At 39.8% G+C, this 13380-nt stretch overlaps 1 protein-coding gene across 1 annotated transcript in view; it reads right to left on the bottom strand.

The window, feature by feature from the left end:
- NPAS2 (neuronal PAS domain protein 2) overlaps positions 1–8453 on the bottom strand; it is a gene marked incomplete at its 3' end in the record, with an annotated part of 52789 nt that extends 44336 nt beyond the window's left edge. Inside the window, exons 1-5 of the mRNA XM_083362995.1 lie at positions 8407–8453; positions 7880–8028; positions 3427–3518; positions 2152–2241; positions 494–614 (exon numbers count right to left, since the gene is read on the bottom strand). Coding sequence (XP_083219121.1) covers positions 494–614; positions 2152–2241; positions 3427–3518; positions 7880–8028; positions 8407–8438 — 484 coding nt within the window. The 5' untranslated portion in view covers positions 8439–8453. The remainder of the gene's footprint in view (positions 1–493; positions 615–2151; positions 2242–3426; positions 3519–7879; positions 8029–8406) is intronic.
- Between the last annotated feature and the right edge of the window lie 4927 nt (positions 8454–13380).

The following is a 13380-nucleotide window of genomic DNA, read 5'->3' as shown; positions in this document are numbered from 1 at the left end:
AAAGCAATGGAATGTAAAAGGCATTTCCCTTTTCTTTGCTATGTCTCATTTTCAAAAATAAAAAAGATAATTTTTAAAATGTATACTTCTTATTTCCCATTAATATTTTTCTTATAATATCATGTTTCAAAAATTATTTGTACTAAAGAACCATATATTTTGAGACTTTATGAACAGTCATATTAAAGGAATTCAATATGTAATCATAAAATATTTTAGTTATATGAATGTCTAATTTGTGATGACAATAAGAATTTTTCTTCACAAAGACTACAATTAATATATTTGAAATCAATTTCATGTTAAGATATAATAATAGTTTTAAATTGTACAGGTGAATGTTTCCTACAGATATCTTTAATTTGAAATTTTAAAATGGTACTTTTAAATGGCTAATCAACTCCTGCATTTATTGTCCTATTTAATTTTGCACTGATCACAATATCATAACCCAACTTAAAAAGTTATTTACAAACTTTTTTTAATCACTCACATTTTAGATAATCCGATGAAACCGTATCCATTAGAAGCATGTGAGATGATAATATTTTATAAATATCTGAATGTTCTTGTTCCGGGAGGAATTTTAACAAATTTTGATCCATGACTTCAGACTGTAAAATGACAAAACTGTATTAAAACAAAGACAGAAAATAGGCACCCCCATTCTTTGCAATCATTTTGAAAGTATTAAAATTTCAATTTTTACATTAAATCTACTTGTATGCCTATTATGTTATCCTATGTATTGGTATAAGCAGTAACCAAACAGGGATAATTTGATTTCAGGATCAAGGTGATTGTCTCCCTAAGTTTCAGGAGTGGTGAAACTGTTCTGAATTTCATTAATACTGACAGATTTCCAAGTCCATCTCTTATTCTTGAATGAACAATAAGAACATTTGCCTGTATCCAATCTTCTCACATCTCACCTGTTCTCCAAAAATCCTTAACAACTCCAGAAAGCTCCATTATCACTCTGGTATATAATTCATCTGTGCCTGGAAACTTGAAGCAGCATCTCCTTACTTATTCTGGGCTATAAGTTCCTTCTTACTTTTACTTTTCTTGTGTACAAAAGTAATGAGAGAAGGCACAGCCAAAAGAGAGATAATTCATATATCTTATTTAACACATTGGCAAGTCTTTGTTTTTCACTGCGTTGAATCAAAGTCAAATAAACTCTGTTTTTGTTAGGTTGCCTCAGGATTTTTTTGTCATTTTGGACTTTAGCTTTCCTGAGACAAATCTAACAAGTCTGGCAACTCTACTGTATTTATCCTTGCCTTTTTCATGTTATATTCTTTTAAGTCTTATCTCTCAATTTCCTGTATAATCATATAGGTTTTCCGGTTTCTCATCCACTTGGAATAGTATGTGCCTTCATAATTCAGTTGCCAGAATTTCTGATCTCAGCCTCTCTGTTCAGCACATTTTTTACTCCTAGTATAGAATGTTTAGTTTTTCCAAATCCTTGTATACACCCTCAACTCTCACATTTTATTCTAACAACAGTTCCGTATTGTTGCCTCTTTTCAAGGGCTTCCAAATTTGGCTTGTAAAATTCTACATAACCACAAAAGGACAGCAAAGAGATTTAATCAGAATTGTGGCATTCTGATGCAAGCTCCATCTCTTTTTATATGAATCATGATATACACATAAAAAATGTAAAGGTTCCCCCGCACATGCGTGCTAGTCGTTTCCAACTCTAGGGGCCGGTGCTCATCTCCATTTCAAAGCCGAAGAGCCAGCGCTTGTCCGAGGACATCTCCGTGGTCATGTGGCCGGCATGACTAGACGCCAAAGGCACACGGAACGCTGTTACCTTCCCACTGTAGTGGTCCCTATTTTTCTACTTGCATTTTTACGTGCTTTCAAACTGCTAGGTTGGCAGAAGCTGGGACGAGTAACAGGCGCTCACTCTGTTACGCGGAACTCAGGATTTTATACACATATTTTATATTTTATACACATATTTTATACACATATAAAAGGCAAATTCCTGCAGATGTCCAAAATTTCATCAACTAGTTTTTCTTAAGTTGTTCAAAGTAAAGTTCATGACGGCACTTAACAGTGTTTATGGTTTTTTAAAGTCCCTTTAAGACTGTTGGTGCAGGGTAAGTAAGATACATTTGAACCACTCACCGGCAAGTGTCCAAGAAGAGGTGTGATGCTGTCAGAAACATACATGATGCTTCCATCAGTGGTGACTGCTATAACAAACCCATCCAGTGCCTATAGGGGGAAAAACTATGTTAATTCTCTAAAAGGAGATAGGAAAATGATGCTTGTGTTGTCTATTGAGAAATGCAAACAAGAAGTTGCAGAACACTCTTAACATAGCATAGAAGTTAGATATGTGAATTCCAGAGATTATGAAGAAGCAGAGATTTTGGCCAGAGTTTTCGGGATGATCAAAAATACATGCAAATTATATGCTGCCTGAACACTTTAAGAATTGATATCCAAACCTGGATTATAAACTGCCTATTCCTTCAAGCTAAAATGTGAGTGGTTTACAGCATTTATTTATTCCTATTGCACCAAAAGATTTATATAACATATAGGTATCCTATAAATAAGCAATATAGTCAAGTAATGTTGCACATTATTACTACATTGTGACAGTAATTCCCTTCCCAGTTGCTATCGTAACCCAAGGACTACAAGTAGCTTATATTTTGTTTTCTGTTCTTGGCAATCATTTTCTATAATTACTTGGCATGCATAGATAATGGCTTTTTACTTATTTTTCTCTTACAAAAATCCACCATCAACTATAGTTACAAATTAAAATAACCAGTGTCAACACTATGACAATGGATGTTCCCGCCCTGACAACTGAGGGAAATTGCAGCCATTTTTACTCTGCTTTTAGCTTGCTTTTTCTGCTGTTTAGAAATCAGGTGAAGGGGGTGGTATGCATGCTTGAGCTCAGCTAGCCATAGAAATAATGCAATTTTGTGGGAACTCAAGGACACAGACCTACAACATTTTGGCAGGCTGAGGAGCTGGAGAGGGAGACCACGTTTCAGGTTAATTGGAATGTGATTTATGACTGCTTCACAGGGGTGGGAATTGCAACTTGTTACTTAGTATCTGGGGGAAGAGACTTTAGTTTTGGGTTCAGCTATCTAGTACTGATACTTTGTTTCCTGAATAAAATGTTCTTTAAGGAACAATTCTTGCCTTGAAGTTCTTTAATCGGTTTCAGCTATCGGAACTATGACACCCAGTTTATAGAATACCACCAGATATTTTTTTAATTAAATATTCTAAAACTGGAAATATTCCAAGCATGCTGATCAATTCACAAGCCACCACTGATAACTCTGGGAGCTGAAGTCAATATATCTTAAGGAGACAACTTCTTTAGAGGACCATTCATATTCAAAGTTTTGTAAAAATTGCAATTTTCACCTCCAACATCAGTTGAGTGAATTCTTCATTGCTGAGAAAAGAGGGCTTCCATTCCTGATGAACATCACAAAATTCTGTCTGTACTGAGAATTCTAAACAAATTAAAATATCTTATTATAAATCTACTAATGATTAAGTCACAGCATAACTGTTATAAGTTTTTTTAACAAGTTTATCTTGACTTCTATAAGGGAGCTACAAAGATAAGGATTTTGAGTTCAATTGCAGAATGAATAATTTGCAAAATGTATCCTCAGTGTAAGGACCCACTTCAATCTACATCTTAAGAAAACAGAACTCTTGGAAACGGTCTCTTCCAACAGTAATTTTTATTAACAGAAATTGACTGTAGGCATACTAGACAGGATCTGAGGGATCCCCCCACCATTCAATGTTTTAAAGCGTTCCCAAGCAGCCCCCCACCCCGCAGTTCTTCCAGGCGATTCAAACCGGCAGATTTCTAGGTGTTAACTTCAGGAAAGATAACATCAGTCCAGCTCCGTCGGCACAATCATTCAATCCTCTTTTTACCCAGATCCCAGGTGTTGCATCTTTCCTCCTCCCTTTTTCCCTCGCTGTCGGTAAAGAGGAGTTTCAGAGGGCATAGGATGAAAGGAGATGGCCACATTGTTATGGTTAGCAGACCCGAAGTGAATCAACAAAAGGTTACTTTGTAGTGAATAAAGGAAATGAAAGTAGTAAAAACCCCATGCATACCCCCTCCCCTTTAGTAATATGACAGAATCAGATAGTAACGATTGGTTTTAAATCAGAGAAGATAGATAGAAATGAAATATAACTGAATTCTGACACTTCCCCTTAAAATGGCCTTCAGTTTCCACAATATGTAATTTTAACTTTTAATATACGAAGTCTCCTTTTTGCTTTACTTGCCCTTAAAGGAGGAAATCACACAAAGTAATCTTTATTCTCTTTCATCAGCCTTTCAAACCTGAAGTTTGTTATAGTGACAAAAACTTCCTTAATGTTTATTAATACCTGCCACACGATGGGGTAATATTCTAGGACATTTCTTTGCATGCTAATTATTTGATACATACATACTGTATATACATATACATGGACCTGGTCTGGCTGAGCATGGTGGCATGGTTGTCGGCTCTGTGGTCACACTGCTGAACAGCCGGTCAGCTCCATGGCCAGCCTGCCGACCAGCTGTTTGGTGCTGAGAGGTACCAGGAAGTCAGAAGCCTGCCACGCATCCCGATGAACAGCTGTTCGGCGCAAAGATGTACCTGGCAGTCAGAAGCCTGCTGTGTGTCCCAACAAGCAGCTGATTGGCGCAGGGATGTATCAGGCAGCCAGAAGCCTGTAGCACATCCCGAAGAACAGCTGAGCAGTGCAGGGAAGCTATGCAGAGTCGGCAGCCTGCAGGGCATCCTGCCTCGCTGCTCATATCACCTCACACATATTGGTTAGGTGAGTGGATTGGGGTGGAAGCCAGGTGGGAAATGCACATGTAAGGCACTGGGAGGCAATTGCTCCCAGCGCTTTGTTTGCCGTTGTGCATACCAGAACATTCTGTGATTAAAGTCACCTGTGAACTCAACTCAATTCAGCATTGTTTCTTGTTGGAGCCAGGGGTGTGGTAAGGACTTCTGACACTACAATCTTGTCTCTGACATCCTTTGACAGCTATTTTGTCTTGGCCATGGTGAAGAGTTTGGAATCTGATTTATTGATTGCTTCTATGGACAGATGTCTTTTATATTGGTAACAAGCTGAGGAGCACTCCCTTTAAGAGAGTGCTCCTAATCTCACCTTGTTACCGTATAAAAGACACCTGGAAGCCAGAAATCTTGCTGCTAAGGGATCAAATGCTTATTTTATTCATTAAAATGCAAATCAATTTATTAACTTTTTTGAAGTGCATTTTTCTGGATTTTTGTGTTGTTATTCTGTCTCTCACTGTTAAACATAAACCTACCATTAAAATTAATAATGATGATGATGATGATGATGGAAGGGATCTTGGAGGTCATCTAGTCCAACCCTCTGCTCAGGCAGGAAACCCTATACCATTTCGGACAAATGGCTGTCCAGTCTCTTCTTAAAAACTTCCAGTGTTGGAGCATTCACAGCTTCTAGAGGCAGGTTGTTCCACTGGTTAATTGTTCTAATTGTCAGGAAGTTTCTCCTTAGTTCTAGGTTGCTTCTCTCCTTGATTAGTTTCCATCCATTGCTTCTTGTCCTGCCTTCATGTGCTTTGGAGAATAGGTTGACTCCCTCTTCTTTATGTCAACCCGAGATATTGGAACACAGCTATCATGTCCCTGCTCGTCCTTCTCTTCATTAAACTAGACATACCCAATTCCAGCAACTGTTCCTTATATGTTTTGGCCTCCAGTCCCCTAATCATCTTTGTTGCTCTTCTCTGTACTCTTTCTAGAGTCTCAACATCTTTTTTACATTGTGGTGACCAAAACTGGATGCAGTATTCCAAGTGTGGCCTTACCAAGGCATTGTAAAGTGGTATTAATACTTCACATGATCTTGATTCTATTCCTCTGTTAATGCTGCCTAGCACTGTGTTGGCTTTTTTGGCAGCTGCAGCACACTGCTGCCTCATACTTAAGTGATTGTCCACTAGGACTCCGAGATCCCTCTCACAGTTACTACTATTGAGCAAGGTACCCCCTATACTATACCTGTACATTTGGTTTTTCTTGCCTACTGTAAATGGAGAACCTTACATTTTTCACCATTGAATTTCATTTTGTTAGATAGCGCCCAGTGTTCAAGTCTGTCCAGATCCTCCTGTATCTTAAGCCTGTCTTCTGGAGTGTTGGCTATTCCTGCCAACTTGGTGTTGTCTGCAAATTTGATGAGTTCCCCATTTATCCCTTTGTCCAAATCGTTGATGAAGATGTTGAAGAGCACTGGGCCCAGAACAAAGCCCTCGGGCACCCCACTACAAACTTCCCTCCATGTAGATGCAGTTCCATTGAGGACCACATGCTGAGTACGGCCTGTCAGCCAGCTATGAAACCATCTGGTGGTGATGCTGTCTAACCCACATTTTTCTATCTTATCAAGTAAAAGGTTGTGATCTACTTTATCAAATGCCTTCCTGAAGTCCAAATAGGTTATATCCACAGCATTCCTCTGATCCACTAATTTTGTCACTTGGTCAAAGAATGCAATAAGATTTGTCTGGCATGATCTGTTTTTGACAAACCCATGTTGGCTTTTAGTAATGACTTTGTTTGCCACTAGGTGCTCACTGATTCATTTTTTGATTATCTTTTCCAGAATCTTTCCAGGTATTGAGGTCAGGCTGATATGTTTGTAGTTTCCTGGATCCATTTTTTCCTTTTTTGAAGATGGGAACTACATCAGCTCTTTTCCAATCCTCTGGTAGTTCCCCAGTGTTCCAGGATCTTTGAAAAATATAGTTCAGTGGTTCTGAGATCACATCTGCCAGTTCCTTGAGAACCTTGGGGTGTAATCCATCTAGTCCTGGTGATCTGAACTCTGATCATTTCTTTGTCAGTGGGCAAATGTACAAAATCAGCAGGTGATCAAATAATTTTTCCCCTCGCTGTACAAGTAATTTTCACCTTACAACCATGCATTTGACAATTGTTTGATAGCACTAAAAAGTGACTTATGACTGGTCCTTGCACTTATGATGCTCCAGCACCCTTGCAGTCTTGAGATCAAAATTTGATATTTGGGAACCAGCATACATGTAGCATCACATGACTACCATTTGCCCACTTTCCAGAGGATCTCTGACAAGCCAAGTCAATGAGGGAAGCTGGATTTGATTAATAACCACGTAATCCATTTAATGACCATGGCAAAAAAGATAGTAAAATTGGGTGCAATTTATAACTGCATCATTTAGCAACAGACATGGCAGTTACAGTTGTAGTTATAAGTTGAGGAATACCAAAATGTGGAATGGATATCACCATATAGAATTGGAAGCTAGAGATTAAAATAGTTGATTCAAAAGAGTGTTTGATGTTCTGGACTTCCAATTTCAAATCTACCTTTCCAATATGTCTTCTAGGAAATAATGGTTGTTATATGCAGTAACAATTAAGGCAGTCATTTTATGAGACTAGCCATGACTCAAAATTCCAACTATCCATATCTATTTAAATTCTTAATTTCTGGCAAATTGGTTAAACTGGAGTTTGCTAAAATGTGTTTCTTAAACAATTTAAATAATAGAACAATTGTAAAATAAATAAAATTTGACCCATCTTAAGTTTTAGATACCCTTATGTTAACAAAATGTTTCAAAGCAGAGCTGTTAGGAACTGAAAGATTTCAAAATGATTTCAAAGGAAAATAGTTGTTTTCAGCTAAATAACAACCTGTTGCAGTAAATGATTTCCATTCGACTTTTAATTACAAAGCAATGGATATTAAGACAACTCAATAGAGTAATTGTTAATTTGAGAGATAACACAAGAATTACCATTATGTTTCTGGAGAAAGCTAATGACTTTTTCAAGAACTGTAGTTTTGTCCATTTTACGTGTGTTTCCAGGAAGCATTGAACTGAGCTCCTTAATGAGAACATTGAACTGGTCGCGTCTCTTCTTTTCAGACTTATTACGTGAAGCCCTATGAACAGAATGACATGGAATCACTCATGCTTATTTATTACTATCATCTGTTCTTAAGAAAATTAGTTCTTTACATTAGAATGAAATGAACTAAAAGACAACAAAGAGCTAAGAGAACATAACTGCTTTGGCTGAAAGTATACCCTAGTGTTGTAAATTCAAATTCCTAAAGCTAACAAATGAAGGAAAGAATCCTGCATTTCTCACATTCCCATGTTCAATGCATAAATGCAAAAAAGAATGATACAAAACAATTATGGAGATTCTACTGCTTTTTAAATATTACCTGGTTTCTTCTCTTCTTGCTGTTTTTCTTCTAAAATAAAAAACTGTGTTAAACATACAAATATGTTTCCCAAAAAAACTGGCTACTGACCTCTTTGCCCTGTCTTTCTCATCCTCATCCATCAGATTGTCTGAACAGCGTTTTCTGTTGAAAGAATTAAAAATAATTTTAATATGTAGTTCACTAGATTTCTTTTATGCTTATATTTCAAGCAAAATAAATGTGCCATTACTTAACTGTGACACTATATTTAAGTCAGTAGCTCTATGAATCATCAATCAGTACTCTTGTTTTCTTCTTTTAGTCATATTACAATCTTTTCTGAACAATAATTTCCTTCCTTCTTTCCAGCCATTCATCCATTTATCCATCCTGATTATGGAAGGATGCCCCAGAAATATCTCGTTGCATATAGAATGTAACTTTTTTCCAAAGTTCCAACACAAAGGTTACTTGCAAAATAGCATTACAGAAGTGATAACATACAGTATGAGACCCTGGGGAGGAACCAGCTCCTGCATATTCAACATTAGATGCAATTCCCTGCAATGTTTTTGGCAACATTTTAGAAGTCATTTGCCATTGCCTTCTTCCTACAAATCAGAGAGGGTTATTGGCCCTAAGTTACCCAGCTAGCTTCATGTTTAAAGTTAGACCAGAATTCATGCTCTTCCATTTTCTAGTCCATTGTCCTCAACCTCTACACCAAACTGACTCCTCATACTCAATTAAGCATCCCCATGGTCATGTGATTAAAATCTGGATGCTTGGCAATTGACTCATATTTATGACAGTTGCAATTACTGGGATGATGTGATCACCTTTTGCGACCTTCTGACAAACAAAGTCAATGGGGAGCCAAATTAACTTAACAGCCATGTTATAACTTAACAACTGCCATCATTCACTTAACAGCTGGGCAAAGAAATGTCATAAAATTGGGTAAAATTCACCTAACAACTGTCTCACTTAGCAACATAAATTTTGAGCTCAGTTGTCATAAATCAAGGACTACCAAATATAGTTATGATGACATTTCTTTCTATCTAAGCTAGCATTAAAGATATATTAACTTATTTCTGCAACATCTGTTAGAACTAATTTCAACCACTGTGTATTTTAATAACGCATTTATTTCCCAAGTGCTTGGCTAAACAACTTGTTTATCCCAACCCTTGCCATGCAATCTACATGTTTCTGTATTACTTTTTACATCCCCAAGACTTTCTTTGTTCATGTGGCAAAGAAATATTACTTAAATAATCAAAAAAACCATGTTTATATTTTCCAATGAAACAGTTTAGGTACTTTTTTGAAATATTAAATGGTAATTATTATTCTCTGAATATTAGAAGTAAATAAAGCAATTTATAATGAAGTGCTTTCACAGTCGATGATATCAATGTATGTATGGCCTGGAGAAACATTCAAGTATTCTGATAAAAATACTGTTTGTTTTCATCTTTTTGCCAATGGCATTGGCAACTCTTTGAAGAAAGGAATAATTAACTAATACTTTTCATAGCCTTTTGATTAAAATCAACTATGGTAATCTTCCAAATTTGGGTCTTTCTTCACTGATTCAAATGTTAGATCTCTTTAGTTCAGGAAAGATTTGTCTGTTTTATATTTATTTATTTTATTTATTTATTTAGATTTATATACCACCCTTTCCTGAAGGACTCAGGGCGGTTTACAGGGCATTTAAAAGAAAGTCAATACAAACGTTAAAACAAATTAAAAAAGATTAAATAAAACCCTGAGAAAAATAAAAAAAACCAGTTAAAATTAAAATTAAAAAATTCTCAGCCTGGGCCAGAGCTCGAAGAGCCAGGTCTTCAGGTCCCGGCGGAATGAATGGAGGTCGGGGGCAGTCCTAAGCTCCGCAGGCAGCTGGTTCCACAGGGCAGGCGCACCCACTGAGAAGGCCCTACCCCTGGGTGTTACCCGCCAGCAATCTTTAACCGGCGGCACCCTGAGAAGACCCTCCCTGTGGGAGCGCACTGGACGAAGGGAGCTTGATGCTGGCAGCAGGTGTTCCCTCAGATATCCTGGACCCTCGCCATTTAGGGCTTTATAGGTCATCACCAGCACCTTGAATCTCACTATATTACTATATATTATATCACTATATTATATTATATTATATTATATCACTATAATCTCAATATATTACTTTATATATGTTGTAATTTTTTCTATTTCTAATTTTCTATAGCTTAAAATGCAGCCTGGTGCTTTCCTCGAGAAGGGCATCTACTTCTGTAACTGTATATTCAATAATACTGTATATATTTGTTAGTTGCAGATGTAAAAATTCTATATTTTAAAACATTCTCTAATAAAAAGGATTGAAATATAAATAAAGCTGTGAAGTCAGTTTTGTGAAAAATGGAATAGTTTTCTTTTCTAATTAAGCGTTTACAGAGAAGAGAGCATCAAACACTGTAAACTAATATGAATAAAGATATCCATCTATACACCTCAATGTATGCCTATCCCCATCCAGCGATGCCAAACAACCTTCTGAACACAAAAGAGAAAAAGTAGGTCAGTTGGGCAATCCTGTTGTGATGCAATTGTAATGGTTGTTTTGTAGTCTACACTTCCTGAGTTGATTGCAGCAATGAAGACTCTATGAAGATTGCCTTAGATGATATAAAGGCTTTTATTAACATGTGGTACGGGTTTAGCTTTTAAGACAAAAACAAGAGTAGCAGCCTGTGAAAAGATTAAGAAAAGGGTATAAAACTTGAAAACTCAGATTTTAGAGTATCTAGTATTCAGAAGGTAGATAATTTCATCATTTCCAAATAGCTATAGGAATACACACACACACACACACACACGTGTGTGTGTGTGTGTGTGTGTGTGTGTGTGTGTGTGTAAATTTTTTGGCTTGCTAACAAAGAATAAAGGGAGACCAATATGATCATTTCAAACTTATTTGTTCTCATCAGTCAGCCATACCCTTCTGAGATTCGAACCTGGGCCGACTGCGCCTTAAGCAGTTGTTTTAACCCCTAGGCCACAGGCTCTCTCTCTTTCTCTCTCTCTCTCTGTTAGCTGAGAAGCAAGGAAGATATGTGTTAAATGTTTGTTAAGCATTCAGAATACACTTGCTTAGTCCCAGACACGGGACAAATCTTATTTCCTGTTTCAGCCTAGCCCAGGGGTCGGCAACCTAAAAAAGAAAAAGAGCCACTGGGAACCGGTTCCATCACAAATTAAAAAAAGAGGGAGCCGCGTGCGTGTGTCCATGCACGTGCATGCGCCAAAAGGTTTTTTGCGCATGCGCGGACGCACGCGGCTGCCATTTTTTAAAAAATGAGATGGAACCGGTTCCCGGTTGCCCGACGGCGACGGCCCGTCTGCAAAGCTGCCGCTTTCGGCAGCTTTGCAGACGGGCCGTGGCAGCTTCCTCAAAGAGCGGCGCCCCTGCCCATTCCGAGAGGTACGCGCGCACCTCTCCGAACGACCGGAGTTGCGCGCGCACCTCCCCAAACCTTTGGGGAGGTGCGCGCGTACCTCCGTGCGAAGGGGCAGCGGCGCCGCTCTTTGAGGAAGCTGCCGAAAGCGGCAACTTCCTCAAAGAGCGGCACCGCTGCCCCTTCGCGTGGAGGTACGCGCGCACCTCCCCAAAGGTTTGGGGAGGTGCGCGCGCAACTCCGGTCGTTTGGAGAGGTGCGCGCGCACCTCTCGGAATGGGCAGGGGCGCCGCTCTTTGAGGAAGCTGCCGCGGCCCGTCTGCTAAGCTGCCGCTTTCGGCAGCTTCACAGACGGGCCGCGGCAGCTTCCTCAAAGAGCGGCACCGCTGCCCCTTCGCGCGGAGGTACGCGCGCACCTCCCCAAAGGTTTGGGGAGGTGCGCGCTCAACTCCGGTCGTTCGGAGAGGTGCGCGCGCACCTCTCGGAATGGGCAGGGGTGCCGCTCTTTGAGGAAGCTGCCGCGGCCCGTCTGCTAAGCTGCCGCTTTCGGCAGCTTCACAGACGGGCCGCGGCAGCTTCCTGAAAGAGTGGCACCGCTGCCCATTCGCGCGGAGGTACGCGCGCACCCCCGGTCGTTCGGAGAGGTGCGCGCGCACCTCTCGGAATGGGCAGGGGCGCCGCTCTTTGAGGAAGCTGCCGCGGCCCGTCTGCTAAGCTGCCGCTTTCGGCAGCTTCACAGACGGGCCGCGGCAGCTTCCTGAAAGAGCGGCACCGCTGCCCATTCGCGCGGAGGTACGCGCGCACCTCTCCAAAGGTTTGGGGAGGTGTGCGCGCACCTCCGCCCATTCGGGGAGGTGCGCGTGCACCTCTCCAAACGGGCGGTGCCACTCTCCATTTGGAGAGGTGCGCGCGCACCACTGCCCGTTGGAAGAGGTGCGCGCGCACCGGGCGGCTGGGAGCCGCAAGAGACGGCTCAAAGAGCCGCATGCGGCTCCGGAGCCGCAGGTTGCCGACCTGTGGCCTAGCCCAAGGCCATCTACAGGCAGTAGCAGCTCATATTTGTATAAATTTTTTGGCTTGCTAACAAAGAATACAGGGAGACCGATATGATCATTTCAAACTTATTTGTTCTCATCAGTCAGCCATACCCTTCTGAGATTCTGAATGCTTATATATATATACATATATACATATATACATACATACACACACACACACACACACACACACACACACACACACACACACATATATATATATATATATATATATATATATATAGAGAGAGAGAGAGAGAGAGAGAGAGAGAGAGAGAGAGCAAGAGAGAGCCCCTCTGTGATGGAGTTGTTTGGTAAAGAAATATACATACAAATTAACAAACACCTAATTTCACATGTGTGGCAGAACATGGGCATTCAAGCTAGATCTATTACATACAACATTTTCCTCTTTAATTTTCATAAAGTGCAGGTAATCTTCAAGTTATGATGACAGACTTGCAGCCAAGAAGGCTCCACACACATTTGCACTACTCAGGTGACCCTGAGGACTGAATGCAAATGACCATCTGTCTGCAAGGAATATAAATCCTTCCATTCCCCACCATCCAGTCAGAGCTGAAGAAGCGTCTTGTATG

Source organism: Vipera ursinii (assembly GCF_947247035.1).
Source record: "Vipera ursinii genome assembly, chromosome: 4".
Lineage (NCBI taxonomy): Eukaryota > Metazoa > Chordata > Lepidosauria > Squamata > Viperidae > Vipera > Vipera ursinii.
This window is presented reverse-complemented; position numbering and strand designations above follow the sequence as displayed.